The sequence below is a fragment of the Salmo salar genome, chromosome 11 (genome assembly GCF_965601325.2).
Source record: "Salmo salar chromosome 11, fSalSal1, whole genome shotgun sequence".
Classification (NCBI taxonomy): Eukaryota; Metazoa; Chordata; class Actinopteri; order Salmoniformes; family Salmonidae; genus Salmo; species Salmo salar.
The window spans coordinates 120,311,148-120,339,061 of record NC_138301.1 but is presented as its reverse complement, the minus strand read 5'-3'; the positions used below and the strand labels follow the sequence as shown (position 1 = coordinate 120,339,061).

The 27,914-nt window shown below is 43.8% G+C and overlaps 1 protein-coding gene across 3 annotated transcripts in view; it reads right to left on the bottom strand.

The window, feature by feature from the left end:
- The window catches only part of scaf4a (SR-related CTD-associated factor 4a), a 53,489-nt gene that overhangs the window by 22,459 nt on the left and 3,116 nt on the right, over nucleotides 1-27,914 (bottom strand). For all 3 annotated transcript variants that reach the window (XM_082958330.1, XM_082958331.1, XM_082958332.1), the window contains exons 2-12: nucleotides 20,834-20,917; nucleotides 12,890-12,934; nucleotides 12,027-12,188; nucleotides 11,600-11,741; nucleotides 11,368-11,510; nucleotides 10,728-11,294; nucleotides 8,340-8,413; nucleotides 8,185-8,260; nucleotides 4,438-4,614; nucleotides 1,592-1,674; nucleotides 272-474 (exon numbers count right to left, since the gene is read on the bottom strand). In XM_082958330.1, the coding sequence (XP_082814456.1) occupies nucleotides 272-474; nucleotides 1,592-1,674; nucleotides 4,438-4,614; nucleotides 8,185-8,260; nucleotides 8,340-8,413; nucleotides 10,728-11,294; nucleotides 11,368-11,510; nucleotides 11,600-11,741; nucleotides 12,027-12,188; nucleotides 12,890-12,934; nucleotides 20,834-20,917 (1,756 nt within the window). The remainder of the gene's footprint in view (nucleotides 1-271; nucleotides 475-1,591; nucleotides 1,675-4,437; nucleotides 4,615-8,184; nucleotides 8,261-8,339; nucleotides 8,414-10,727; nucleotides 11,295-11,367; nucleotides 11,511-11,599; nucleotides 11,742-12,026; nucleotides 12,189-12,889; nucleotides 12,935-20,833; nucleotides 20,918-27,914) is intronic.

Genomic DNA, 27,914 nt, shown 5'->3' with positions numbered 1-27,914 from the left:
CTGAGCAGGTGACAGAATGTGGTTTTTTTTTGAAAAAAAAAAATTGAAAGCGGGAAAAATCCATATATTAGCCGCATCATTGTTTAAGCCGCGAGGTTCAAAGCCTGGGAAAAAAGTTGCGGCTTACAGTCCGGAAATTACGGTATGTATGTATGTATGTATGTATGTATGTATGTATGTATGTATGTAACATAAAAATATACAAAATATTAAGAACACCTGCTCCTTCCATGACATAGACTGACTAGGTGAAGAGAGAGAGTTGTCTCACCGCTCAGCGTGTCTGCCTTGGGCTGTGGCAATCCTTTCTGCCGTCTATCCCTCTCTTTCTCCTTCTCCTTCTCTCTCTCCCTGCGTTCCTGGGAGCGTGACCGTGGGGAGTGTCTGCGACGGTCTCTGGACCGTGAACGAGAGCGTCTGTTTCTGGACCGTTGTGTTCTAGAGTTGGACCGCGACCGTCTCCTCTTAGGAGACCTAGAGAGAGACAGACACAAATCACATACAGGTATATTACTGCTTGGCTGGCGTCGGAAATCCCACACCTTGGAGCAACGTAAGCTAGGCAACAGCACAAGGTCTGGAGAGGATGTTATCTTATCTTGGACATTTTGTATCGGGGGAGAAAAAAAATCTGGAAATTAACTCCCGCCAAATGCGGGTAGATTTTGTAATTTGCGGGTAAGAATGTCTATTTCACCAGCCACGTTGGTGGGCGGTCACACACAGCATTTGAGAAGAGTTTATTTTCTAAAAATCTTAAATCCCACATGTAGAAGTTGGTCAAAGTGACAAGAAATTATTCTAAAAGTGTAACTTAGTCCTCGTCTTTTGTCGGTATCCTTTTGTTCACACGCTAAGGGTTGTTTATTTTCAATGTTAGTTTAAGTTTTCTGCGACTGCTGCAAGAGACCGGAGATTCTCTTCTCATCACCATGCGTCTGTGAGTGCCCAGTTACCACGGTAACGGCCAGCCCCTTAAAGGGGCAGCGACGTATGGAACGCTCCAAAAACAATTTATTCATTAACTTTCAGGTCATTTCTTATCATTAAAAAAAATTACACATTTAAAAAAAAAAATACACTCAAATTCTTAAAATTGTTCTCCTACATTTATTAGTTTTGCTTCTACATTTCATCCGCGACACGTCGTGCCTAAGAACAGACCTTAGTCGTGGTATATTGGCCTTATTGCTAAAATATACCGCGATAACTCAGCACTTTGTGGCAGGGCAGGACACTGTTGATTTTTGATGTTCAGTTGTAGAATTTGTTTTCACTATTGTATCTAAATGATTTATTTTAACATACATTGGTTAAAAGACTCAATGAGCAATATACCATATTACTTCTTATTAGTAATACATTTCTTGTTTTTAGAAACATCAGAATGAATTGCTTACTTTATTTTTTATAAATTTTTTATGGGAAAATATATTTTGGCTGCTTAATTAACCAAAACGTTAAATTTCAGGCCCTGATAGGAACTGGCCATTTGAACACTGTCTTTAGCCGTTAACCAATACGAACTGGCCATTTGAACACTGTCTTTAGCCGTTAACCAATAGGGACTGACCACCTGACCAGCACTCACCTAGATCCTGATGGTGACTTCCTGCCATCTGGTCGGTGTCGTCCATCCTTCATGGAGGGAGGCTCAAGGTCCATATTCATATCCTGACAAGCAGAAACCATAACATTTACAACATCAATAATTGAGTAATTGAATATTCCAAATCCTATGACCATTTTGGGGCGGCAGGGTAGCCTAGTGGTTAGAGTGGAGGGGCGGCAGGTAGCCTAGTGGTTAGAGTGGAGGGGGAGGCAGGTAGCCTAGTGGTTAGAGTGGAGGGGAGGCAGGTAGCCTAGTGGTTAGAGTGGAGGGGAGGCAGGTAGCCTAGTGGTTAGAGTGGAGGGGGAGGCAGGTAGCCTAGTGGTTAGAGTGGAGGGGAGGCAGCTAGCCTAGTGGTTAGAGTGGAGGGGCGGCAGGTAGCCTGGTGGTTAGAGTGGAGGGGCGGCAGGTAGCCTGGTGGTTAGAGTGGAGGGGCGGCAGGTAGCCTGGTGGTTAGAGTGGAGGGGCGGCAGGTAGCCTAGTGGTTAGAGTGGAGGGGCGGCAGGTAGCCTGGTGGTTAGAGTGGAGGGGCGGCAGGTAGCCTGGTGGTTAGAGTGGAGGGGCGGCAGGTAGCCTGGTGGTTAGAGTGTTGGACTAATAACTGAAAGGTTGCTAGATTGAATCCCCGAGCTGACAAGGTAAAAATCTGTCGTTCTGCCTCCAGAACAAGGCAGTTAACCCACTGTTCCCCGGTAGGCCGTCATTGTAAATAAGAATTTGTTCTTAGCTGACTTGCCTAGTTAAATAATTTCAAAAATAATTTCAAAAATAAATAAAGATTGGACTGGTCCATGTCTATTATATTACATTTGACATTTTAGTCATTTTAGCAGACGCTCTTATCCAGTGCGACTTACAGTAGTGAATGCATACATTTCATACATTTTTTTTTCCTGTGCTGGCCCCCCGTGGGAATCGAACCCACAACTCTGGCGTTGCAAACACCATGCTCTACCAACTGAGCTACAGGGAAGGCCCTATTAAAGGGCAGGATTACTATTTTCATGTTGTCATGAGGTGGCCCTTTCTGGGTGTAGATCGTGGCATCCCCCCCCCTCTCTCTCTCTCGCCCCCTCTCCTACACCCAGGTTCTGTTATCTCAGGTCGTAAATTCCAGGAGGAGACTCTCTCCTCATAGCCATGCAGTATAGGGAGAGAGTGAGTTTCACAGTAGAACAAAGGAACTTCTTCTACATCACAGAACTTGAGAACAGAACAATATCCATGTTTTGGAGAATGTGTAAACGGTCGGTGGAGAAGCCAGCTACGACCCGGTCCCGTTTTGTCTAATGTTTGTGACCTTATGAAAGACAATACAGCCACATTACCATAACTCTGTTTATACAGGTGGCTCAGTTATGAGATTTGCGTCTAATTACTGTATGAAATGAATAAGTAAAGATGAAACTATTTGTGAAATGATGTAAGGTGATGTTAAACCTTTAATGAAAGTTAAACTTTTAAAGGGAATACAATTATCTAAGTCATTGGCCCGCCCCCGTGAGCATAAACATGATCTGGCGTCATGGAACAGCCCTTTCCTACTGTTACGAATAACCCCCCCCCCCCCCCCCCCGAGGAAATCCTCTTCAGACCACGCGTACCTCGATGGACACCGAGGAGGCACAGGTTGAGTTCAGACCACAAAAACCTCAGTCTAAACGAAGGTTGTAACGGTTGTTGAATTCCTAATCATACCACGTGGAGCATTGGCTACACGGCTGGAAATGGTTAAACTGAAACTATCGTTCCCTACAGAATAAGAGCAAATCTTAGATACTAATTACTTGTCTGCAGCTAGAAATTATGTCAACCTGAGATGAGAAGACCGACAACCGCCTGAAACATCTATTCTATAAGAACATACTTACGTACTCTGAAAGTATCCATTCTAACCACGAAAGACCTCAGGGAAGCAGAGAGACACTCGGATGAACTTTCCAACAGAAGGACGGACGATTCCAACAGAGGTCACGACGACACGCTGATCGTAAATATATATTGATTGCAATTATTCCCGAATGAGTGAGCGTTCATATGCAAGAGATTAGTCCTCTTTAAGGAATACCTAGGATAGGATAAAGTAATCCTTCTAACCCCCCCCCCCTTAAAATATTTAGATGCACTATTGTAAAGTGGTTGTTCCACTGGATATCATAAGGTGAATGCACCATTTTGTAAGTCGCTCTGGATAAGAGCGTCTGCTAAATGACTTAAATGTAAATGTAAATTAGCATTTCAATTAATATAATTATCTACTGTGTAGTGACTAAGTCTTTCCCGCCCTTCTCAGTCCACACTTCCCTTTGTCCACCAAGCCGTCATATCAGCTTAGCCCACTAGGGAACCTCCCCTATCATTTCCTCCATATCTACTGTTTGTTTATGCATTTCTGTGATTATTAAGTTAGTAAATAAAATGATTAAGACAATTGATGTATGGATGACTCATAGTGAAGACTGGGTTCGTGCAGATAACCAACAATTTACGACGTTTGGAATGAGACTAACGTGAGGTAAAGAATAATTCATTAATTAGACGACTAATTGATCAGATATTAAAATATCTGAAGAGTTATATTAGGAAAATTATAATTTTGTAATCTGAAGATTTTTCTTGGTGCCCCGACGTCCTAGTTAATTACATTTACATGATTAGTTTAATCACGTAATAATAATTACAGAGAATTTATTTGATAAAACAACAGTCTTCAGTTTAATGATGCCAAAGACACGACAATGTTTTTAACCATTCATGCCTAATAAAAAAAATCAAAAAAAAAAAAATCGACCGAACCTAATTCAAAACTATTAATGTACTAATCTCACCTGTTCTTGCTGGCCCATGTGTTGGCCGAAGGCGTCCTTGTTTGGAGGGTATCCCCCAGGGAAGCCTGGAGGTCCTGTACCAGGGAGGGGCTGGCCTGGAGGACCCACCATTCCTGGGTAGGCCTGGCCCGGCAGCAAACCATAGCCCTGGAGCTGGCCGTTAGGAGGGAGAGATATCTGGATGGAGGGAGAAAGATGGGGAGTTTTGTTTTAATACTGTGTGTGTGTGTTCTGAGAGAAAGAGAGAGAGAGAAAGAGGAGAGACGGCGAGAAGAGACACAGATGGTGAGCGAGAGCAGTTTATTACCTGGTGTGTGGGGTCCTGGACCATGTTTATTACCTGGTGTGTGGGGTCCTGGACCATGTTTATTACCTGGTGTGTGGGGTCCTGTTTATTACCTGGTGTGTGGGGTCCTGTTTATTACCTGGTGTGTGGGGTCCTGGACCATGTTTATTACCTGGTGTGTGGGGTCCTGGACCATGTTTATTACCTGGTGTGTGGGGTACTGGACCATGTTTATTACCTGGTGTGTGAGGTCCTGGACCATGTTTATTACCTGGTGTGTGGGGTACTGGACCATGTTTATTACCTGGTGTGTGAGGTCCTGGACCATGTTTATTACCTGGTGTGTGGGGTCCTGGACCATGTTTATTACCTGGTGTGTGGGGTACTGGACCATGTTTATTACCTGGTGTGTGGGGTCCTGGACCATGTTTATTACCTGGTGTGTGAGGTCCTGGACCATGTTTATTACCTGGTGTGTGGGGTACTGGACCATGTTTATTACCTGGTGTGTGAGGTCCTGGACCATGTTTATTACCTGGTGTGTGGGGTCCTGGACCATGTTTATTACCTGGTGTGTGAGGTCCTGGACCATGTTTATTACCTGGTGTGTGGGGTCCTGGACCATGTTTATTACCTGGTGTGTGGGGTACTGGACCATGTTTATTACCTGGTGTGTGAGGTCCTGGACCATGTTTATTACCTGGTGTGTGGGGTACTGGACCATGTTTATTACCTGGTGTGTGGGGTCCTGGACCATGTTTATTACCTGGTGTGTGAGGTCCTGGACCATGTTTATTACCTGGTGTGTGGGGTCCTGGACCATGTTTATTACCTGGTGTGTGGGGTCCTGGACCATGTTTATTACCTGGTGTGTGGGGTCCTGGACCATGTTTATTACCTGGTGTGTGAGGTCCTGGACCATGTTTATTACCTGGTGTGTGGGGTCCTGGACCATGTTTATTACCTGGTGTGTGGGGTCCTGGACCATGTTTATTACCTGGTGTGTGAGGTCCTGGACCATGTTTATTACCTGGTGTGTGAGGTGCTGTTTATTACCTGGTGTGTGGGGTCCTGGACCATGTTTATTACCTGGTGTGTGAGGTGCTGTTTATTACCTGGTGTGTGGGGTCCTGGACCATGTTTATTACCTGGTGTGTGGGGTCCTGTTTATTACCTGGTGTGTGGGGTCCTGGACCATGTTTATTACCTGGTGTGTGGGGTACTGGACCATGTTTATTACCTGGTGTGTGGGGTCCTGGACCATGTTTATTACCTGGTGTGTGGGGTCCTGGACCATGTTTATTACCTGGTGTGTGGGGTCCTGGACCATGTTTATTACCTGGTGTGTGGGGTCCTGGACCATGTTTATTACCTGGTGTGTGGGGTCCTGGACCATGTTTATTACCTGGTGTGTGGGGTCATGTTTATTACCTGGTGTGTGAGGTCCTGGACCATGTTTATTACCTGGTGTGTGAGGTCCTGGACCATGTTTATTACCTGGTGTGTGGGGTCCTGGACCATGTTTATTACCTGGTGTGTGGGGTCCTGGACCATGTTTATTACCTGGTGTGTGGGGTCCTGGACCATGTTTATTACCTGGTGTGTGGGGTCCTGGACCATGTTTATTACCTGGTGTGTGGGGTCCTGGACCATGTTTATTACCTGGTGTGTGGGGTCCTGTTTATTACCTGGTGTGTGGGGTCATGTTTATTACCTGGTGTGTGGGGTCCTGGACCATGTTTATTACCTGGTGTGTGGGGTCCTGGACCATGTTTATTACCTGGTGTGTGGGGTCCTGGACCATGTTTATTACCTGGTGTGTGAGGTCCTGGACCATGTTTATTACCTGGTGTGTGAGGTCCTGGACCATGTTTATTACCTGGTGTGTGGGGTCCTGGACCATGTTTATTACCTGGTGTGTGTGGTCCTGGACCATGTTTATTACCTGGTGTGTGGGGTCCTGGACCATGTTTATTACCTGGTGTGTGAGGTCCTGGACCATGTTTATTACCTGGTGTGTGGGGTCCTGGACCATGTTTATTACCTGGTGTGTGGGGTCCTGGACCATGTTTATTACCTGGTGTGTGGGGTCCTGGACCATGTTTATTACCTGGTGTGTGGGGTCCTGGACCATGTTTATTACCTGGTGTGTGGGGTCCTGGACCATGTTTATTACCTGGTGTGTGGGGTGCTGGACCATGTTTATTACCTGGTGTGTGAGGTCCTGGACCATGTTTATTACCTGGTGTGTGAGGTCCTGGACCATGTTTATTACCTGGTGTGTGGGGTACTGTTTATTACCTGGTGTGTGGGGTCCTGGACCATGTTTATTACCTGGTGTGTGGGGTCATGTTTATTACCTGGTGTGTGAGGTCCTGGACCATGTTTATTACCTGGTGTGTGAGGTCCTGGACCATGTTTATTACCTGGTGTGTGGGGTCCTGGACCATGTTTATTACCTGGTGTGTGGGGTCCTGGACCATGTTTATTACCTGGTGTGTGAGGTCCTGGACCATGTTTATTACCTGGTGTGTGGGGTCCTGGACCATGTTTATTACCTGGTGTGTGAGGTCCTGGACCATGTTTATTACCTGGTGTGTGGGGTCATGTTTATTACCTGGTGTGTGGGGTCCTGGACCATGTTTATTACCTGGTGTGTGGGGTCCTGGACCATGTTTATTACCTGGTGTGTGGGGTCCTGGACCATGTTTATTACCTGGTGTGTGGGGTCCTGGACCATGTTTATTACCTGGTGTGTGGGGTCCTGGACCATGTTTATTACCTGGTGTGTGAGGTCCTGGACCATGTTTATTACCTGGTGTGTGGGGTCCTGGACCATGTTTATTACCTGGTGTGTGGGGTCCTGGACCATGTTTATTACCTGGTGTGTGGGGTCCTGGACCATGTTTATTACCTGGTGTGTGGGGTCCTGGACCATGTTTATTACCTGGTGTGTGGGGTCCTGGACCATGTTTATTACCTGGTGTGTGGGGTCCTGGATCATGTTTATTACCTGGTGTGTGGGGTCATGTTTATTACCTGGTGTGTGGGGTCCTGGACCATGTTTATTACCTGGTGTGTGGGGTCCTGGACCATGTTTATTACCTGGTGTGTGGGGTCCTGGATCATGTTTATTACCTGGTGTGTGGGGTCATGTTTATTACCTGGTGTGTGGGGTCCTGGACCATGTTTATTACCTGGTGTGTGGGGTCCTGGACCATGTTTATTACCTGGTGTGTGAGGTCCTGGACCATGTTTATTACCTGGTGTGTGGGGTCCTGGACCATGTTTATTACCTGGTGTGTGGGGTACTGGACCATGTTTATTACCTGGTGTGTGAGGTCCTGGACCATGTTTATTACCTGGTGTGTGGGGTCCTGGACCATGTTTATTACCTGGTGTGTGAGGTCCTGGACCATGTTTATTACCTGGTGTGTGGGGTCCTGGACCATGTTTATTACCTGGTGTGTGAGGTCCTGGATCATGCCCATCATGTGTTGTTGAAAGTGCTGGGGGAAACCTGGAGGCTGCTGGGTACTGTCAGAATGAAACAAATACACACAGTTAACATACAGACGCACAACACACACACATTGTATAAGGGGAAGGGTCTTACAAAGATGTCTGGTCCTTCTTTGATTCGTCGGCACCCTCAGGCTCATCGTCATAGTCAAAACGGTCCAACAGCGTCTAGACAAAGGAGAGGAGACAAAGGAGAGGAGACAAGGGAGAGGAGACAAAGGAGAGGAGACAAGGGAGAGGAGACCAAGGAGAGGAGACCAAGGTTCAACTCACACATTATTTTCCATTTCCAAGCCTGCCTGTTGTCAATAGCTGTATTGGAATACCCGTACTAACATACGGTATACTACATACTTAATGAGTTTATACACTACATAATATTAGTTCATTTTAGTACACTGTAAACTGACAGTATCGTTTCAGTTGAACGGTACCAGCTCTTCGCCTGTCTACAGGAAGTTGATGCTGTTGCTAGGCAACCTCTTGCTAGCTAGTTAGCATAAGAAATGACTAGTTAAGACATTTTACGACTTCGGGTGTGTTCTTAAATTCAAAATGTGGAGTGCCAGAGTGCGCAGAGCGTTGTCAGATTGTCCGTTTGTAAATTCAGACCGTTTTCGCTCTCCTCGGAGCTCACACTGGACGTTCGGGAGTCGAGGAGGTAGGGTTGATTTGAGCGTACTGGCAGTCAAGAAACCAAGCTAACGTTGACTAGCTTGCTAGCTACTTCCAGACACAAATGAGACCATTCAAACCATTTTACTCACCCCAGCAAAGCTGGTTAGGCTGTTATGTTATCCAGAGCGTTGGTGACTGTAACTATGCTGCTGGCAACAATTTAATTACGTTTATTATTATTTTTTGCAGAGACGTTTACTGACACCGGCCATATTCAACGGGTGTTCAGCGCTCGTAAATTCATTATTCTGTGCTCTGGTACACACAGACGAGAGTGCTCTGAAATCGGAGTATATAGCCAGAGCGAATTTATGAAAGCACCCGAATGTCCATTGAGAAAAAACACAATCACTATACCATTTAGCTAAGCTAAGAATGACGGTAATAATCAAGTCAATAAACGTTGGGTAAGCAACAGTTGAAGTCAGAAGTTTACATACACCTTAGCCAAATACATTTAAAAACTCAGTTTTTCACAATTCCTGACATTTAATCCTAGTAAAAATTCCCTGTCTTAGGTCAGTTAGGACCACCACTTTATTTTAAGAATGTGAAATGTGAGAATAATAGTAGAGAGAATGATTTATTTCAGCTTTTATTTCTTTCATCACATTCCCATCTTGGTTTCATCAGAACAGAGCATCTTGTTTCTCATGGTCTGAGAGTCTTTAGGTGCCTTTTGGCAAACTCCAAGCGGGCTGTCATGTGCCTTTTACTGAGGAGTGGCTTCAGTCTGACCGCTCTACCATAAAGGCCTGATTGGTGGAGTGCTACAGAGATGGTTGTCCTTCTGGAAGGTTCTCCCATCTCCACAGAGGATCTCTGGAGCTCTGTCTGAGTGACCATCGGGTACTTGGTCACCTCCCTGACCAAGGCCCTTCTCCTCCAATTGCTCAGTTTGGCCGGGCGGCCAGCTCTAGGAAGAGTCTTGGTGGTTCCAAACGTCTTCCATTTAAGAATGATGGAGGGCACTGTGTTCTTGGGGACCTTCAATGCTGCAGACATTTTTTGGTACCCTTCCCCAGATCTGTGCCTCGACACAATCCTGTCTCGGAGCTCTACGTACAATTCCTTCGACCTCATGGCTTGCTTTTTACTCTGATACACTGTCAAATGTGGGACCTTATATAGACAGGTGTGCGCCTTTCCAAATCATGTCCAATCAATTGAATTTTCCACAGGTGGACTCCAATCAAGTTGTAGAAACATCTCAGGGATGATCAATGGAAACAGGATGAACCTGAGCTCAATTTAGAGTCTCATAGCAAAGTGTCTGAATACTTATGTAAATAAGGTATTTCAGTTTTTTAAATTTTAATACATTTGCAAAAATGTCTAAAAACCAGTTCTCACTTTGTCATTATTGGGTATTGTGTGTAGATTGATTCCATTGTAGAATAAGGCTGTAACGTAACAAAATGTGGAAAAAGGTCAAGGGGTCTGAATACTTTCCCGAAGGCACTGAATGTGTTGAGATTTTCAGAAATGTCTTGCTTTGCTGCAGGTGTCTTTCTCTCGTGTTAGTCAGGTCTCACTGTCAACGAGAATGTGTTCTAAATGACTGACCTGGTTAAATAAATAGTTTGGTTATTCTCATTAAAATCTATATCTAGGTTAGGTCGTTGTATTATTCAACACATCCCTGGTTACCTTTACTAGAGACAAGACATTGCCCATAACAACGATCAAACAACAAAACAAAAACTATTCTGAATCACCTTTACCCAGTCACTAACACCCCTGTGGGACAAGGAGGGAAACCCCACTCTGCGGTCACAGGTCGATAATAATAAGAGGAACTCACAGCCACCTTGTCAAACGCCGTTTTCTGCTTGGTGGGCTCGCTGGAGGGGAGGGGGAGTCGCTGAGCGGCCGTACCTGGGGCGGGGGTGAGGGACTGGAGATGGGGCTGGGAGTGGAGGTGGTGGAGGTTGGCTGGAGGCTGGGGTTGAGCCTGGAGATGGGGATGGGGTTGAGCCTGGAGATGCGGCTGGGGATGGGGCTGGGGTTGAGCCTGGAGATGGGGTTGAGCCTGGAGATGCGGCTGGGGATGGGGATGGGGCTGAGCCTGGGGATGGGGCTGAGCCTGGGGATGGGGCTGAGCCTGGGGATGGGGCTGAGCCTGGGGATGGGGCTGAGCCTGGGGATGGGGCTGAGCCTGGGGCTGAGCCTGGGGATGGGGCTGAGCCTGGGGATGGGGATGGGGCTGAGCCTGGGGATGGGGCTGAGCCTGGGGATGGGGCTGAGCCTGGGGCTGAGCCTGGGGATGGGGCTGGGGTTGAACATGGTGGTGGCTGTGGGTCTGGGGCGGGAAGGGATGAGTCTGAGGCTTTAACGGATTTTGTTGGAAGTTCTGGAGCATTTGATGAAGCTGCAGAGAGAGAGAGTTGAGTTAGGACTAGCAACAAAAATAATTGTTGAGGGAAAAATATGCACAGACACACCTGTTGTCCCTTTGAAGACTGGAAGAGCTGAGCGACAGCGGCGAATGCGTCAGAGTTCTGAAGCTGAGGGACAGGCGGCACAACAGTGTTTTCCGTTACTGAGGTGACCGGACCTTTAACTGGTGACGGGGATGAGGGGAAACCTGGAGGACAGAAGTACAAGAGAATGAGTCACGGACGGACGGACGGACGTAATAGCTGGGTCTGGGCTAACGGAGACAGACAGTAATACCTGGGTCTGGGTCGTCCATCTCGGTGTCTGCAGCTGCAGCACTGCTGGAACCAGATGTAGCCATATCTAGAAGAGGCTGGATAATCTCCATCTTAAACACACCATTCTTCTGCCACAGATTCAACACACGCACTATCTTACTCTACAGATGGGAGGGAGAAAGAGGGAGAGAGAGGGAGAAAGAGGAGAGAGAGAAAAAGAACGGAGGAGAGAGAGAATTGAGGAGCAAGAGAGGGAGAGAGGGGAGGATAGTGAGAGAGAGAGAGAGAGAGAGAGAGAGAGAAATGAGGAGAGAGAGGGAGAGAGAGGAGGAGAGAGAGAGAAAGGAGAGAGATTTGTTTGAGAAAGTACAGCGTCCTCAAGTATCCATCATAACTTGTTTCCACCACCACCACCATCATCATTTCCACCGTCAGCATGGTCTCACCCGTTCTTCAGTGGGACAGAGACAGAGGTTCTCAAACGTTCCCGTGATGTTCTTGGTGAACCGTGGCCCGAACACGTCCTTGTCCATGCCAAACTGATGACGAGACTGTCGGACGATGGAGTCCACAACATATAGACCTGCCACCTTGTACTCCGGCTTACACTGGGGGAGACGAGAGAGGGAGGAGCGAGAGGGAGATACAGACAGAAAGAGACGAGACACAGACAGACAGACAGAGAGAGTCAATTGAAAATTAAATGGAGAGAGAGAGTAGACAGACAGACAAAGAGAGAGAGAGCGAGAGAGAGACAGAGACAAAGAGAGAGAGCGAGAGAGAGACAGACAGACAAAGAGAGAGAGAGCGAGAGAGAGACAGACAGACAAAGAGAGAGAGAGCGAGAGAGAGACAGACAGACAAAGAGAGAGACAGAGACGGAGAGAGAGAGAGAGAGCACGCGAGATATATAGACATGTAGATATATAGACATGTAGATATATATAGACATGTAGATATATAGACATGTAGATATATACAAGTGAGTCTTCAGTGTAACATCCAGCACATCAACACTCCATATCCAGAAACAACCCCCAATGCTAGGAAGTTTGGGATGTGGATAATGTATAGCTGTCTAATTCAAATCTGGACCTCCAAGCCAGTTCCACTGCTTAAATTCTTCCCCTTTTTTGATTTAGACATTTACGTCATTTAGCAGACGCTCTTATCCCTGGGTCACCAGCTGGTTGCAATTAATTACCAGGTAGAACAGAAAAGCAGCAGTAATTAGGGACCTAGTAAGGATAAGAGTTGACTATCCCTAAAGTATAGCATATAGTGTAGAAGATATGACGTGGCTCCTCACCTTTTTAATGAACTTCTCAACAATCTGAACCACGTGTTTATACAACTGGGAGAGGAGAAAAGAGATATTTAGTAACAGACACAGATGGAAGTCTAGTCAAGGACAAAAATGGAGATCCTCCATTTAGCCTGCTATCTAGTGCAGGACTAGGATTCATTAAAAAGGATGCTAAGTGTGTGCTGGGTCGGCAGGGTAGCCTAGTGGTTAGAGCGTTGGACTTGTAACCGAAAGGTTGCTAGATCGAATCCCCGAGCCGACAAGGTAGAAAATCTGTCGTTCTGCCTCCTGAACAAGGCAGTTAAATCTACTGTTCCCCGGTAGGCCATCATTGAAAATAAGAATTTGTTCTTAACTGACTTGCCTAGTTAAATAAAGGTTAATATATATATATATATGCTACCCTACCTGGAGACGTTCAGTCATTGCACTAACGGGTAAATCCATTTTAAATTAAAAAAAATTGCATCCTTTTGTTTAAAACAATAATAAATCATACGTTTTCTCATGGAAGAAGTGGTCAGAAAGTGATGTGTTTTCCCATGGAAGAAGTGGTCAGAAAGTGATGTGTTTTCCCATGGAAGAAGTGGTCAGAAAGTGATGTGTTTTCCCATGGAAGAAGTGGTCAGAAAGTGATGTGTTTTCCCATGGAAGAAGTGGTCAGAAAGTGATGTGTTTTCTCATGGAAGAAGTGGTCAGAAAGAGACTATTTTTTGGACCTGAAGGCCAAAACATTCAGGAGATAAAAGGTGCTCAAAAGTTGATCCATCTTTGCATAACATGAGACAGCCATGTCTACATCACTGGAAAATATAAAAGGGTTGAGTTTGATATCATTTAAAAAGCTTATAAACTGGGTTTCTATTTCATACATTTCTTGATAAAAAAAAATATATATATATATATATATATATTTTTTTTTACCTTTAAAGAGTGACTGCTGCTAAAAACCAACTAATTACTTTGAAAAATGGCAAGTGGCATCGATATGAGTCAGAAACATTTATTCTAATGTCAAAATTAACTACAAAGTGTAAATAGGATCATTTTGGTCATAAAGTCAGTCTGGTCTAAAATGGAGTTTGGAACCTGAGTGTGTCACCAACACTCGTAAATTAATTTAATTACGCTTTTTTTGGCCAACGTTTACCAACACCTGCCATATTTAACGGTAGTTGAGCGTTCGTAAATTCATCAGTTATTCTGCGTTCTGGCACAGTCAAACGATGGGATCAATATCATGACAAATGTATTCACAAATGTAAAATCACCAATCCACAAATGTAAATCACCAATCCACAAAATGTGTAATAGGTGGTTGGAGTTTGGTTGGTGCCCGGTGGTGGTATATATTATGTATATTTAATCATCATTATCGTCGCTAGCATAGCTGACGTTAGCTAGCTAGCTACCAACTAGCTAGTTGGCTAACGTTAGCCTACCTCAGTACAACTCAGATTTGGCTTGGAAACACGATAACATTTCAAAAGAAGGCAAATAATTGTGATGACGCCAGTTTGACTTTAGACCTTAGCCTGCTAACTATGACTGAGGGGACTACTGTACCTTAGCTAGCTAACTATGACTGAGGGGACTACTGTACCTTAGCCTGCTAACTATGACTGAGGGGACTACTGTACCGTAGCTAGGTAACTATGACTGAGGGGACTACTGTACCTTAGCCTGCTAACTATGACTGAGGGGACTACTGTACCTTAGCCTGCTAACTATGACTGAGGGGACTACTGTACATTAGCCTGCTAACTATGACTGAGGGGACTACTGTACCTTAGCCTGCTAACTATGACTGAGGGGACTACTGTACCGTAGCTAGCTAACTATGACTGAGGGGACTACTGTACCTTAGCCTGCTAACTATGACTGAGGGGACTACTGTACCTTAGCCTGCTAACTATGACTGAGGGGACTACTGTACCGTAGCTAGCTAACTATGACTGAGGGGACTACTGTACCTTAGCCTGCTAACTATGACTGAGGGGACTACTGTACCTTAGCTAGCTAACTATGACTGAGGGGACTACTGTACCTTAACTAGCTAACTATGACTGAGGGGACTACTGTACCTTAGCTAGCTAACTATGACTGAGGGGACTACTGTACCTTAACTAGCTAACTATGACTGAGGGGACTACTGTACCTTAGCTAGCTAACTATGATTGAGGGGACTACTGTATCTTAGCTAGCTAACATTAGCATTGCTATATATTGTAGAATAACTTTGCTAGTAACATTAATGGCAATCTCTCTAAAATAAATTTGACAACGTCATATAAATGGCAAAGTTGTTTCCTACGAATTATTTCCCTACTTTAGCAATGTCATCGTATTTCCATGCCACTCTAAGTTAGTGTAATTTAGACGAAACAGTCACATTACCCTCCTAGGGAACAAATAAATATTGGATGCAGCTGTGGTGGTAGCAGCTAACTCATGTCTACAACAGTGTACTAACTAGCAGCAACAAACCCAATCCAATCCAGGGCCGTAGCAAAACATGTCCTAGTTGGTTGCATGGTGTAACGTGTCCCAGTTGGTTGCATAGTGTAACATGTCCCAGTTGGTTGCATGGTGTAACATGTCCCAGTTGGTTAAATAGTGTAACATGTCCCAGTTGGTTGCATAGTGTAACATGTCCCAGTGGGTTGCATAGTGTAACATGTCCCAGTGGGTTGCATAGTGTAACATGTCCCAGTGGGTTGCATAGTGTAACATGTCCCAGTGGGTTGCATAGTGTAACATGTCCCAGTGGGTTGCATAGTGTAACATGTCCCAGTGGGTTACATAGTGTAACATGTCCCAGTTGGCTAAATAGTCTAACATGTCCCAGTTGGCTAAATAGTCTAACATGTCCCAGTTGGTTGCATAGTGTCCATTGAAAGAGGGGGAGGCAGGTAGCCTAGTAGTTAAAACATTGGACCAGTAACCGAAAGGTTTCTGGATCGAATCTCCGAGCTGACAAGGTAAAAATCTGTCATTCTGCCCCCGAACAAGGCAGTTAACCCACTGTTCCCCGGTAGACCGTCATTGTAAATAAGAACTTGTTCCTAACTAACTTGCCTAGTTAAATAAAAGGTTAAATACATTTTCAAAAATGTAAAAAGAGTGTAAACGGCATCACTGGCCTGAATCCGATCTCGAGCCAGTCAGTCTATAAAGCATAGAATTAACTTCCAAACAAGATTACCTTATTTCTCGAGCTATGTTTATAATTGAGGGGCCTGATGACAATCGTCGACTCTGTTTTTCTGTTAGACAAAGTTCACAGTTGGGTGCCAGACTCGTCATGAACGGACACCGGAATCTACCAGAAGGAGCAAAGGTGTGTATCATAACACGTCCAGCAATGTGATTGCAATGGTTTAACGACCTCAGAAAAATAAATTGCATTCACTGTTCACTTGCCATTTTAACAGCTTGTCAAGCAAGACCTCAGAATGAAAGTGCCATTGCCATTCTCCCTCAACATCCTATGTAACGGACACGCCATCACGAGGCCTCTGATAGTGACCTGAGTTACTGCCCTGAGGACGCTGACGGCTTCATCAACAACGACAGGTAATGCGTTATGTGAAAAGTTGTATAAAAAAATAACTAACCGGCTTGATAAACTAGTAGGCCAAGCAGATACGACTAGTAGAATCATTAGCAAAAATCTTCGTCCTTTCTTTGGAACAAAATTCAAATTGACCACTTGGCTGTCTATTATATCTCCCTGTCACAGGCCCTCCCAGTCAACACCACCTCATAAGAGTGCCTGATGTAGTTCTGGAGATGTCCAGTTTGCAGCTGAACACGCAGTATCGACAAGACCAGCACGGGGGCCCTCATCAACATCATGCAGACATGTCCTCTCTGTGAGCGTTCCTATGACTGGAACAGCCAGACATGACTAACCTAGCCTGGTGGAACCAGCCTGATCACTGTGTTCACCATATAATGTCCAGGGTATAACCTAGCCTGGTGGAACCAGCCTGATCACCATATAATGTCCAGGGTATAACCTAGCCTGGTGGAACCAGCCTGATCACCATATAATGTCCAGGGTATAACCTAGCCTGGTGGAACCAGCCTGATCACCATATAATGTCCAGGGTATAACCTAGCCTGGTGGAACCAGCCTGATCACCATATAATGTCCAGGGTATAACCTAGGCTGGTATAACCAGCCTGATCACTGTGTTCACCATATAATGTCCAGGGTATAACTTAGCCTGGTGGAACCAGCCTGATCACCATATAATGTCCAGGGTATAACCTAGCCTGGTGGAACCAGCCTGATCACCATATAATGTCCAGGGTATAACTTAGCCTGGTGGAACCAGCCTGATCACCATATAATGTCCAGGGTATAACCTAGCCTGGTGGAATTTGATGATATCTGAAGTGAAATAGAAAGCTTGGTTCCACCAAGCTAATCATAACCACCATTGATAATGTAATCAGTGTGTGTGTGTGTGTGTGTGTGTGAGAGACCGACCAGTATCTTTGATGAGGGGCCAGGAGCTGATCTATGCTGCTATGCCCATCAAAGACCTCACCTCCAACCTGACCTCTTACCTGCTCACCAACAGTCATCGATGAGGAGAACAGAATTAGGTAGGTTTAGTCTGACCTGTTCAAACTTCAACATAGTATTTGTTTTGTGAGTCAAATATGACCTATCCTAACTGCCATTGGTAGTCTGTCTGTCTGTCTGTCTGTCTGTCTGTCTGTCTGTCTGTCTGTCTGTCTGTCTCTGTCTCTGTCTGTCTCTGTCTCTGTCTGTCTCTGTCTGTCTCTGTCTGTCTCTGTCTGTCTCTGTCTGTCTCTGTCTGTCTCTGTCTGTCTCTGTCTGTCTCTGTCTGTCTTCACAGAAACATGTATGGAGCCAGGAGATGGAGACTTATATAAGATGATGTGATGAAGTCTAGCCAGACAGACGGGCTTGATACTGATATCTCGGAATTGAGAGAGACCTGGTGCAGCCTTAACATTTAACTACATCACTTTTACTTGTTGTATTGTATTTTCTTTTGTATTATTATTTAAATGGTACCCTGGGTATTCTGGACCAGGATCAGTTAATATGGGGAGGGAGGAACCCTGGGTATTCTGGACCAGGATCAGTTAATATGGGGAGGGAGAAACCCTGGGTATTCTGCACCAGGATCAGTTAATATGGGGAGGGAGAAACCCTGGGTATTCTGGACCAGGATCAGTTAATATGGGGAGGGAGGAACCCTGGGTATTCTGGACCAGGATCAGTTAATATGGGGAGGGAGAAACCCTGGGTATTCTGGACCAGGATCAGTTAATATGGGGAGGGAGGAACCCTGGGTATTCTGCACCAGGATCAGTTAATATGGGGAGGGAGAAACCCTGGGTATTCTGGACCAGGATCAGTTAATATGGGGAGGGAGGAACCCTGGGTATTCTGCACCAGGATCAGTTAATATGGGGAGGGAGAAACCCTGGGTATTCTGCACCAGGATCAGTTAATATGGGGAGGGAGAAACCCTGGGTATTCTGCACCAGGATCAGTTAATATGGAGAGGGAGAAAGCCTGGGTATTCTGCACCAGGATCAGTTAATATGGAGAGGGAGAAACCCTGGGTATTCTGCACCAGGATCAGTTAATATGGGGAGGGAGAAACCCTGGGTATTCTGCACCAGGATCAGTTAATATGGGGAGGGAGAAACCCTGGGTATTCTGCACCAGGATCAGTTAATATGGGGAGGGAGAAACCCTGGGTATTCTGCACCAGGATCAGTTAATATGGGGAGGGAGAAACCCTGGGTATTCTGCACCAGGATCAGTTAATATGGGGAGGGAGAAACCCTGGGAATTCTGCACCAGGATCAGTTAATATGGGGAGGGAGAAACCCTGGGTATTCTGCACCAGGATCAGTTAATATGGGGAGGGAGAAACCCTGGGTATTCTGCACCAGGATCAGTTAATATGGGGAGGGAGAAACCCTGGGTATTCTGCACCAGGATCAGTTAATATGGGGAGGGAGAAACCCTGGGTATTCTGCACCAGGATCAGTTAATATGGGGAGGGAGAAACCCTGGGTATTCTGCACCAGGATCAGTTAATATGGGGAGGGAGAAACCCTGGGTATTCTGCACCAGGATCAGTTAATATGGGGAGGGAGAAACCCTGGGTATTCTGCACCAGGATCAGTTAATATGGGGAGGGAGAAACCCTGGGTATTCTGCACCAGGATCAGTTAATATGGGGAGGGAGAAACCCTGGGTATTCTGCACCAGGATCAGTTAATATGGGGAGGGAGAAACCCTGGGTATTCTGCACCAGGATCAGTTAATATGGGGAGGGAGAAACCCTGGGTATTCTGCACCAGGATCAGTTAATATGGGGAGGGAGAAACCCTGGGTATTCTGCACCAGGATCAGTTAATATGGGGAGGGAGAAACCCTGGGTATTCTGCACCAGGATCAGTTAATATGGGGAGGGAGAAACCCTGGGTATTCTGCACCAGGATCAGTTAATATGGGGAGGGAGAAACCCTGGGTATTCTGCACCAGGATCAGTTAATATGGGGAGGGAGAAACCCTGGGTATTCTGCACCAGGATCAGTTAATATGGGGAGGGAGAAACCCTGGGTATTCTGTACCAGGATCAGTTAATATGGAGAGGGAGAAACCCTGGGTATTCTGCACCAGGATCAGTTAATATGGGGAGGGAGAAACCCTGGGTATTCTGCACCAGGATCAGTTAATATGGGGAGGGAGAAACCCTGGGTATTCTGCACCAGGATCAGGGAACTAATAACAAACAGGTGTCAGCTTGTTCTAGAGAACTATGGTAGACTGTTATTAAAAACATTTTAATAATAATAATAATAATAAGAAGAAGAAGAAGAAGAAATAGTTTGACAACCCTGTTTATAAGCTTTTTAAATGATATCAAACTCAACCCTTTTATATTTTCCAGTGATGTAGACATGGCTGTCTCATGTTATGCAAAAATGGATCAACTTTTGAGCACCTTTTATCTCCTGAATGTTTTGGCCTTCAGGTCCAAAAAATAGTCTCTTTCTGACCACTTCTTCCATGAGAAAACACATCACTTTCTGACCACTTCTTCCATGAGAAAACACATCACTTTCTGACCACTTCTTCCATGGGAAAACACATCTCTTTCTGACCACTTCTTCCATGGGAAAACACATCTCTTTCTGACCACTTCTTCCATGGGAAAACACATCTCTTTCTGACCACTTCTTCCATGAGAAAACACATCACTTTCTGACCACTTCTTCCATGGGAAAACACATCACTTTCTGACCACTTCTTCCATGGGAAAACACATCACTTTCTGACCACTTCTTCCATGGGAAAACACATCACTTTCTGACCACTTCTTCCATGGGAAAACACATCCCTTTCTGACCACTTCTTCCATGGGAAAACACATCACTTTCTGACCACTTCTTCCATGGGAAAACACATCACTTTCTGACCACTTCTTCCATGGGAAAACACATCACTTTCTGACCACTTCTTCCATGGGAAAACACATTACTTTCTGACCACTTCTTCCATGGGAAAACACATCTCTTTCTGACCACTTCTTCCATGGGAAAACACATCACTTTCTGACCACTTCTTCCATGGGAAAACACATCACTTTCTGACCACTTCTTCCATGGGAAAACATGTATGGAAAGTTTAGTTTAAAACAAAATGGATTCTATCGAAAAGTGATTGAATTCAAAATGGATTTACCTTTAACGCTAGTTAGAATTGAAATCGGGGAAATGGTTTAGTTGTCAGAATCTCACAGTTACCCTTTAATCTGTGTCTGGCTGGTTTAGTGATTTTATCACACACGCACACACACACACGCTGTCCCTGTCGAAAGCATGACTTCTCTAACCTCCACAAAGCACAGATTTTCTAACGCCACTACTCTCATACCTTACCTTCATAGCTTTGATGGCTGACTTGGTGATGGATATCATCTTGGCTCGAGATATTGGGGGCTTCATGTCCATCAAGGAGAACAGCTGGAGAGAGAGAGAGAGAGGAGAGAGAGACGGAAGAGGGAGAGAGAGATGACGAACAAAAAAAACAGGTCAACTCCTGCAGCTCTGTCGTACAGCGGGTAGGTACATAGTCAACGGTACGCGTAGAGGTGACTCCTACACCTCAAATCAAAAACAAATCCTATTGGTCACATAACCTCGGCAAAATATGTGTATCGCAGGGGAAGCGATATGCTTGTGTTTCTAGCTCCAACAGTACAGTAATATCTAATGCTTGTGTTTCTAGCTCCAACAGTGCAGTAATACCTAATGCTTGTGTTTCTAGCTCCAACAGTAATACCTAATGCTTGTGTTTCTAGCTCCAACAGTACAGTAATATCTAATGCTTGTGTTTCTAGCTCCAACAGTGCAGTAATACCTAATGCTTGTGTTTCTAGCTCCAACAGTACAGTAATACCTAATGCTTGTGTTTCTAGCTCCAACAGTAATATCTAATGCTTGTGTTTCTAGCTCCAACAGTAATACCTAATGCTTGTGTTTCTAGCTCCAACAGTACAGTAATACCTAATGCTTGTGTTTCTAGCTCCAACAGTGCAGTAATATCTCATGCTTGTGTTTCTAGCTCCAACAGTACAGTAATACCTAATGCTTGTGTTTCTAGCTCCAACAGTACAGTAATACCTAATGCTTGTGTTTCTAGCTCCAACAGTACAGTAATACCTAATGCTTGTGTTTCTAGCTCCAACAGTGCAGTAATACCTAATGCTTGTGTTTCTAGCTCCAACAGTACAGTAATACCTAATGCTTGTGTTTCTAGCTCCAACAGTACAGTAATATCTAATGCTTGTGTTTCTAGCTCCAACAGTACAGTAATACCTAATGCTTGTGTTTCTAGCTCCAACAGTACAGTAATACCTAATGCTTGTGTTTCTAGCTCCAACAGTACAGTAATACCTAACTAAATGCTTGTGTTTCTAGCTCCAACAGTGCAGTAATATCTAATGCTTGTGTTTCTAGCTCCAACAGTACAGTAATACCTAATACTTGTGTTTCTAGCTCCAACAGTGCAGTAATACCTAACTAAATGCTTGTGTTTTTAGCTCCAACAGTACAGTAATACCGAACGATACAAAACAATACACCACAAATCCAAAAACTAAAAAGAAAGGAATTAAGAATAAGAAATACCAGGACGCACAAATGAGTTAAACAGCCATGATTTCTCTCAAAACAGTCTACAACAAAAGTGGCATACGTCTGTCCATGTAACTAAACCAAGATAGTCCACAGCTTGTCGTTTCCAGCTTGTCGTTTCCAATGGGATCAAACGAGTCATAGTGGGCAGAGCCAAGCACGCGCTAGCGATATCCTATTGGAGCGTTCTAGTATGCATCTGCATATTTGCGTTAGGGAACGCCTACTCTGAAGCCTTTGCACTCCTTCTAAACAGCGCGATTTAAAAAAAACTTTTGCAAAGGGGCAAATTATACAAAACAGTACACTGTGTTGAGATCAAGTAGTTCATCGATGAAAAAATGTGCAGAATGTTGGCCAAAATCCATCTCCTTCCATCGTCTCTCACTGACCGCCACTGGGCTTCCTCTCACTACCATATTTGGTAGTGACTGGAAACGCCAACCTGGATGCTTCACATTTATACATCTAGTGAAATATCTGGTTCATTGTTCCATCTTTGACGGTAGATTGCAAGCTACAGCTAGCTTACCCCACTCATAGACGCTAACTGATTTAGCTCCTATTGACAAGACTCTCTTCTGACTGGGGGAGTTTTGATAAGAGCCCTGACGCTTTCTCTAAACATTAAAAAGGGCTAATGTAGCCGTTTTTTTTTTATCTCAATATCAAATAGTTTCTGGGTAACAATTAAAAAAGGTGCTATGAAAACATTTAAAAAATAAAATAAAATGTTGAATGGGCATTTTCTGAAATTACAATAATATATCTGGAGCTAGTAGTGGAATTTTAGTGTTGCACATTATTACTTATTGCCAGTGTTGTGATTGATTGACTGTGATATTCGTCTATTGATTTCTCCCGCTGGTGCGACTTCTGTCTAAATGGGAAAAGCTGTTCTGACTTTTTGACTGTGTTTTCTATTGGAAAACAACTGTCCTTTTCTGGTTGCTAAAATTCTACACTGTTTGCGCAATTTCAGTTAGTGAGAAAAACAGGCACTGAATAATGTAGTAAATCATTGTACCATCTAAGTTGCTGTGAAATATATTTTTTAAACTAAGCAACAAAAAACAGCGCATTTGGAAAGTATTCAGTCCCATTGGACTTTTTCTACATTCTGTTACAGCCTTATTCTAAAATATTTTTCCCCCCTCATCAATCTACACACAATAGCCCATAATGACAAAGCAAACACTGTTTTTTAGAAATTGTTGCAAATGTATTAAATATAAAACAATTGAAATACCACATATACATAATTATTCAGACTCTTCACTCCGTACTTTGTTAAATTACCTTTGGCAGCGATTACAGCCCCGAGTCTTCTTGGGTATGATGCTACAAGCTTGGTACACCTGTATTTGGGGAGTTTCTCCCATTCTTCTCTGCAGATCCTCTCAAGCTCTGTCAGGTTGGATGGGGAGCGTCGCTGCACAGCTATTTTCAGGTCTCTCCAGAGATGTTCGATCGGGTTCAAGTCCGGGCTCTGGCTGGGCCACTCATGGACATTCAGAGACTTGTCCCAAAGCCACTCCTGCATTGTCTTGGCTGTGTGCTTAGGGTCGTTGTCCTGTTGGAAGGTGAACCTTCGCCCAAGTCTGATCAGGTTTTCCCCAAGGATTTCTCTGTACTTTGCTCTGTTCATCTTTCCCTCGATCCTGACTCCATCCCAGTCCCTGCTGCTGAAAAACATCCCTACAGCATGATGCTGCCACCACAATGCTTCACCTTAGGGATGGTATTGGCCAGGTGATGAGCGTTGCCTAGTTTCCTCCAGATGTGAAGCTTGGCATTCAGGCCAAAGAATCTTGTTTCTCATGGTCAGAGTCTTTTAGGTGTCTTTTTGTAAACTCCAAGTGGAGTGTCATGTGCCTTTTACTGAGGAGTGGCTTCTGTCTGGCCACTCTACCATAAAGGCCTGATTGGTGGAGTGCTGCAGAGATGGTTGTCCTTCTGGAAGGTTCTTCCATCTCCACAGAGGAACTCTGGAGCTCTGTCTGAGTGACCATCGGGTTCTTGGTCACCTCCCTGACCAAGGCCCTTCTCTCCCGATTGCTCAGTTCTTCCATTTAAGAATGATGGAGGGCACTGTGTTCTTGGGGACCTTCAATGCTGCAGAAATGTGTTGGTACCCTTCCCCAGATCTGTGCCTCGACACAATCCTGTCTCAGAGCTCTACCGACAATGCCTTCGACCTCATGGCTTGGTTTTTGCTATGACATGCACTGTCAACTGTGGGACCTTATATAGACAGGTGTGTGCCTTTCCAAATCATGTCCAATCAATTGAATTGACCACAGGTGGACTCCAATCAAGTTGTGGAAACATCTCAAAGATGATCAATGGAAACAGGATGCACCTGAGCTCAATTTTGAGTCTCATAGCAAAGGGTCTGAATACTTATGTAAATAAGGTATTTCGGTGTTTTTTGCAAAAATGTATTTTCGTCATTATGGGGTATCGTGTCTAGATTGAGGAGAAAACAATATTTAATACATTTTACAATAAGACTAACTTAACAAAATGTGGAAAAAGTGAAGGGGTCTGAATACTTTCTGAATGCACTATTGCTTCTTTGCAAAAAGCAATTTCTCAAGCAAGAATTTTTCTTGAACTTTCTGGGAGTGGTCAGAGTTGGGAGGGAAAAACTCGATGTTATTGGTAGAGAGGTTTGAAACTCTCTTTCTTATTGGTCTATTAACTAATTTAACCGCCTGGTGATGTCACAAGACAGACCAAAACTCCATCCCAACAAAACAGGCTGAAATGTCAGGCAGTCTTTTCAAAACAGCTCTTACACTGAAAGGGCATTATCATAATTTTCACAATTTCACAATATTATTCCAGCCTCACGGTGTGGAAATCTTTTTATAAAAACACAGGGGGAAAAAAATAAATAAATCACATTTTTGACTGCACTTGGCTTTTAAACATGCATCGCTTGGAGGTACAGTTTTGGAAATATAACAAACATATCTTTAAAGTCAGCGAGAAATTATTTTCAAAAAACAAAAAGGTTAAATGACTACACACCTTTTATAGGGTTATTGTTTCCACACGGCCATAACTCCATGTTACAGCTCATTGTTTATGGAAAACAGACGGAAGACAGAGTGGACTACCTGTGTTAATTAGCTATCTGCGTCTCCGAACACCTGGGTATAAACGGAAGACGGACTGAACGTGATAAACATTTTATCACTGAAAAATACGTTGGGGTGCAACTGTGTAAGTGTGTATTTTCAATTTGTGAAATTATTTTAATGTGTGATATGAAAGTAGAGGGATTTATATTTCTAGAATCGTACCACAATTGACAAACGATTGACGTTTAGACGGAGCGTTTGGCTGTTTTGGCTTCCAGAGCCAATTCACCTTTAAACAGAACATGTTAAGGTCCTTGGACTATAAGGAGTATCCAATGACATATAGAAACATGATCATACTCCTCCTTTTGGGAAGTGAATCAGGGAAAAACAATATCCCCACATTAAAAAAAACAGCCAATTCAAGTAGTCCCGTGTGGCTCAGTTGGTAGAGCATGGTGTTTGCAACGCCAGGGTTATGGGTTCGATTCCCACGGGGGACCAGTACGGGGGGGGGGGGGGGGAAATGTATGAAATGTATGCATTCACTACTGTAAGTCGCTCTGGATAAGAGTGTCTGCTAAATGACTAAAATGTAAATGTAACATGGGAAGACAATTCATATGTAAAGTATCGAAATGACCAGTGTAGAAAATGTCCTCTTGACAGCTTGTGGTACTGCGTAACCATAGCAACGCATGTAATATGCTAGTTAGCTAACTAGCTAACAAAAAAACGATAACCCCATTGTTGATGTTATTAATAAGCATAGATGTGGTTATATATATATATATGTGTGTGTCCAGTTTAACTGCTGTTTTTATGTATTTTCTAATAGTCCTTTCATAACTGTTGAACAAATATTGCGCATTGACAATAAAATGTAGTTAATGTTAGCAGCCAGCCTACTGCTCGGGACCCCAAACGTTCAGGCTGCTTGCTGCACTGTCACTAAAAAAACTCTCTGGTTAAAGTAGTGACAAATTATATTGTTGTAAAAAAATCTGTGAGTGTGATTCATTTATTATCAACCTAAATTATTTTGACATTATGAATAATGTCCCTAAGGTGGACAGAACTTGTTACTACATTATGTTTTCACCACACAAATATTACAGGAAAAAAACACATCCTTTTTTTTAACCTCAGATTGGTGGTTAAGTATTAAAGTTTAGTCATCATGATCTCACAAAATCGATTGCTTAAAAAAAATGATCAATATCTTTGGTTTAGTACCAGTGTTTTTGTCACATGCGCCAGTCCGTAGTGGGACTTAGAAAGGCAGCTGTTATTTTCAGATCCCGTATTGAGCTCTCCTCCTATAAACGTGTGTGGTCTCACATGATTTCTTGGATTTGAGGGTAAAGTTATCACTAAAATGAAAAGCCAACCCAATGTTGCCATTTAGAAACGACTCCCTTTTCCCATATTGGCGAACTACCAAAATAATATCCTCACAGAGATACAGTATACTGTACGTCGATAAACGTCTGACATGTAATATACACAAGTTCATTGAGGTTTGTCTGTTAGAAGAGAGAAAACAGTCGCCGCTGTTAAAGAGTACCACAGTAGGAATCATAATACCCATAAAACCTAGCTGTCAAAACAGGGAAATGGTTCCAATCATTTTTTTGGACCGGTCACTCGACTGGAATTGATTAGCTTGTTCTACTGTAATTAATAGCTTGCGCCAATTAATCCCTCACATTGATATTGAATTGAAATCAATGGAACTGGGACAATTATGACACCTCCATAATACCCATAAAGCCTAGTGGTCAAACAAGGAAATTGGTTCCAATTGTTTTTCCACCATTCATTTTTCCCAAAAGCGGGTTATAGAAACGCTTAAAATAAGGTCTGTGTTTCGTGCAGACTTACCCTGGTGTGACGTTTTGATAACCGTGTAAATCTCTCAAGGACAAGGCGATTTTTAATTTGCGCAATCTATTATTAATTACAATAGAACAAGCTAATCAATTCCAGTCAAGTGACCACTTGGTAAATATTGGTGAGCAGCCGTTTATAAAAAGGTATTAATTTAGCAAAATACCAAGTAATCTGAACACAAGTGTGGCATGTGTGTATTGAGTAACTTATGTATTTTGGTCTTCAAAATATCACAACCTATTTCAGCATATTGATTTTAAATTTGGACATTTAAAACCAGTCAAGTCACAAATTTGATTACTTGAGACTCGACAGAAAATAAAATAACTTGAGACTTGATATGGACCATCAAGACTCGTGACTCAACTTTGACTTGAGACTGATGACTTGAAATGATCTGGCCGGGTTTTGTAACGTTATGTCAGTCATTTTGGTGGCACAGGGTCCGTGGAGTACTCTCCACACAGCCAGAGACAGTACCCGTTACATCGCTGTTGCAACAAAAAAAAATACACGCAACAGATTGGCTAGTGAAACGCAACCTTCGCCCCTTCTGATTGGACTAGCAAACTTTCAATCAACAGAGGTCAGGTGAGCTAGTGAACCGATGGTGGATTTTCTGTACAGCTATAGGATCGGGTACAACGCAGATCTCAACTTAAAGAAGAGAGAGGATAAACATAATAAATAAATATGCAGCTCCAAAAAAAAAAAAAAAATTGTTGATCAAGAATATAAAGTGTTTATTTTGCAAGCTCCGGGCTTCAAGCAACAATTACTAACATAGTGTATCGTTTCCTTTGTTCATATTTCCCAGGTTATGTTTAGAGTTCTGTGTGTCT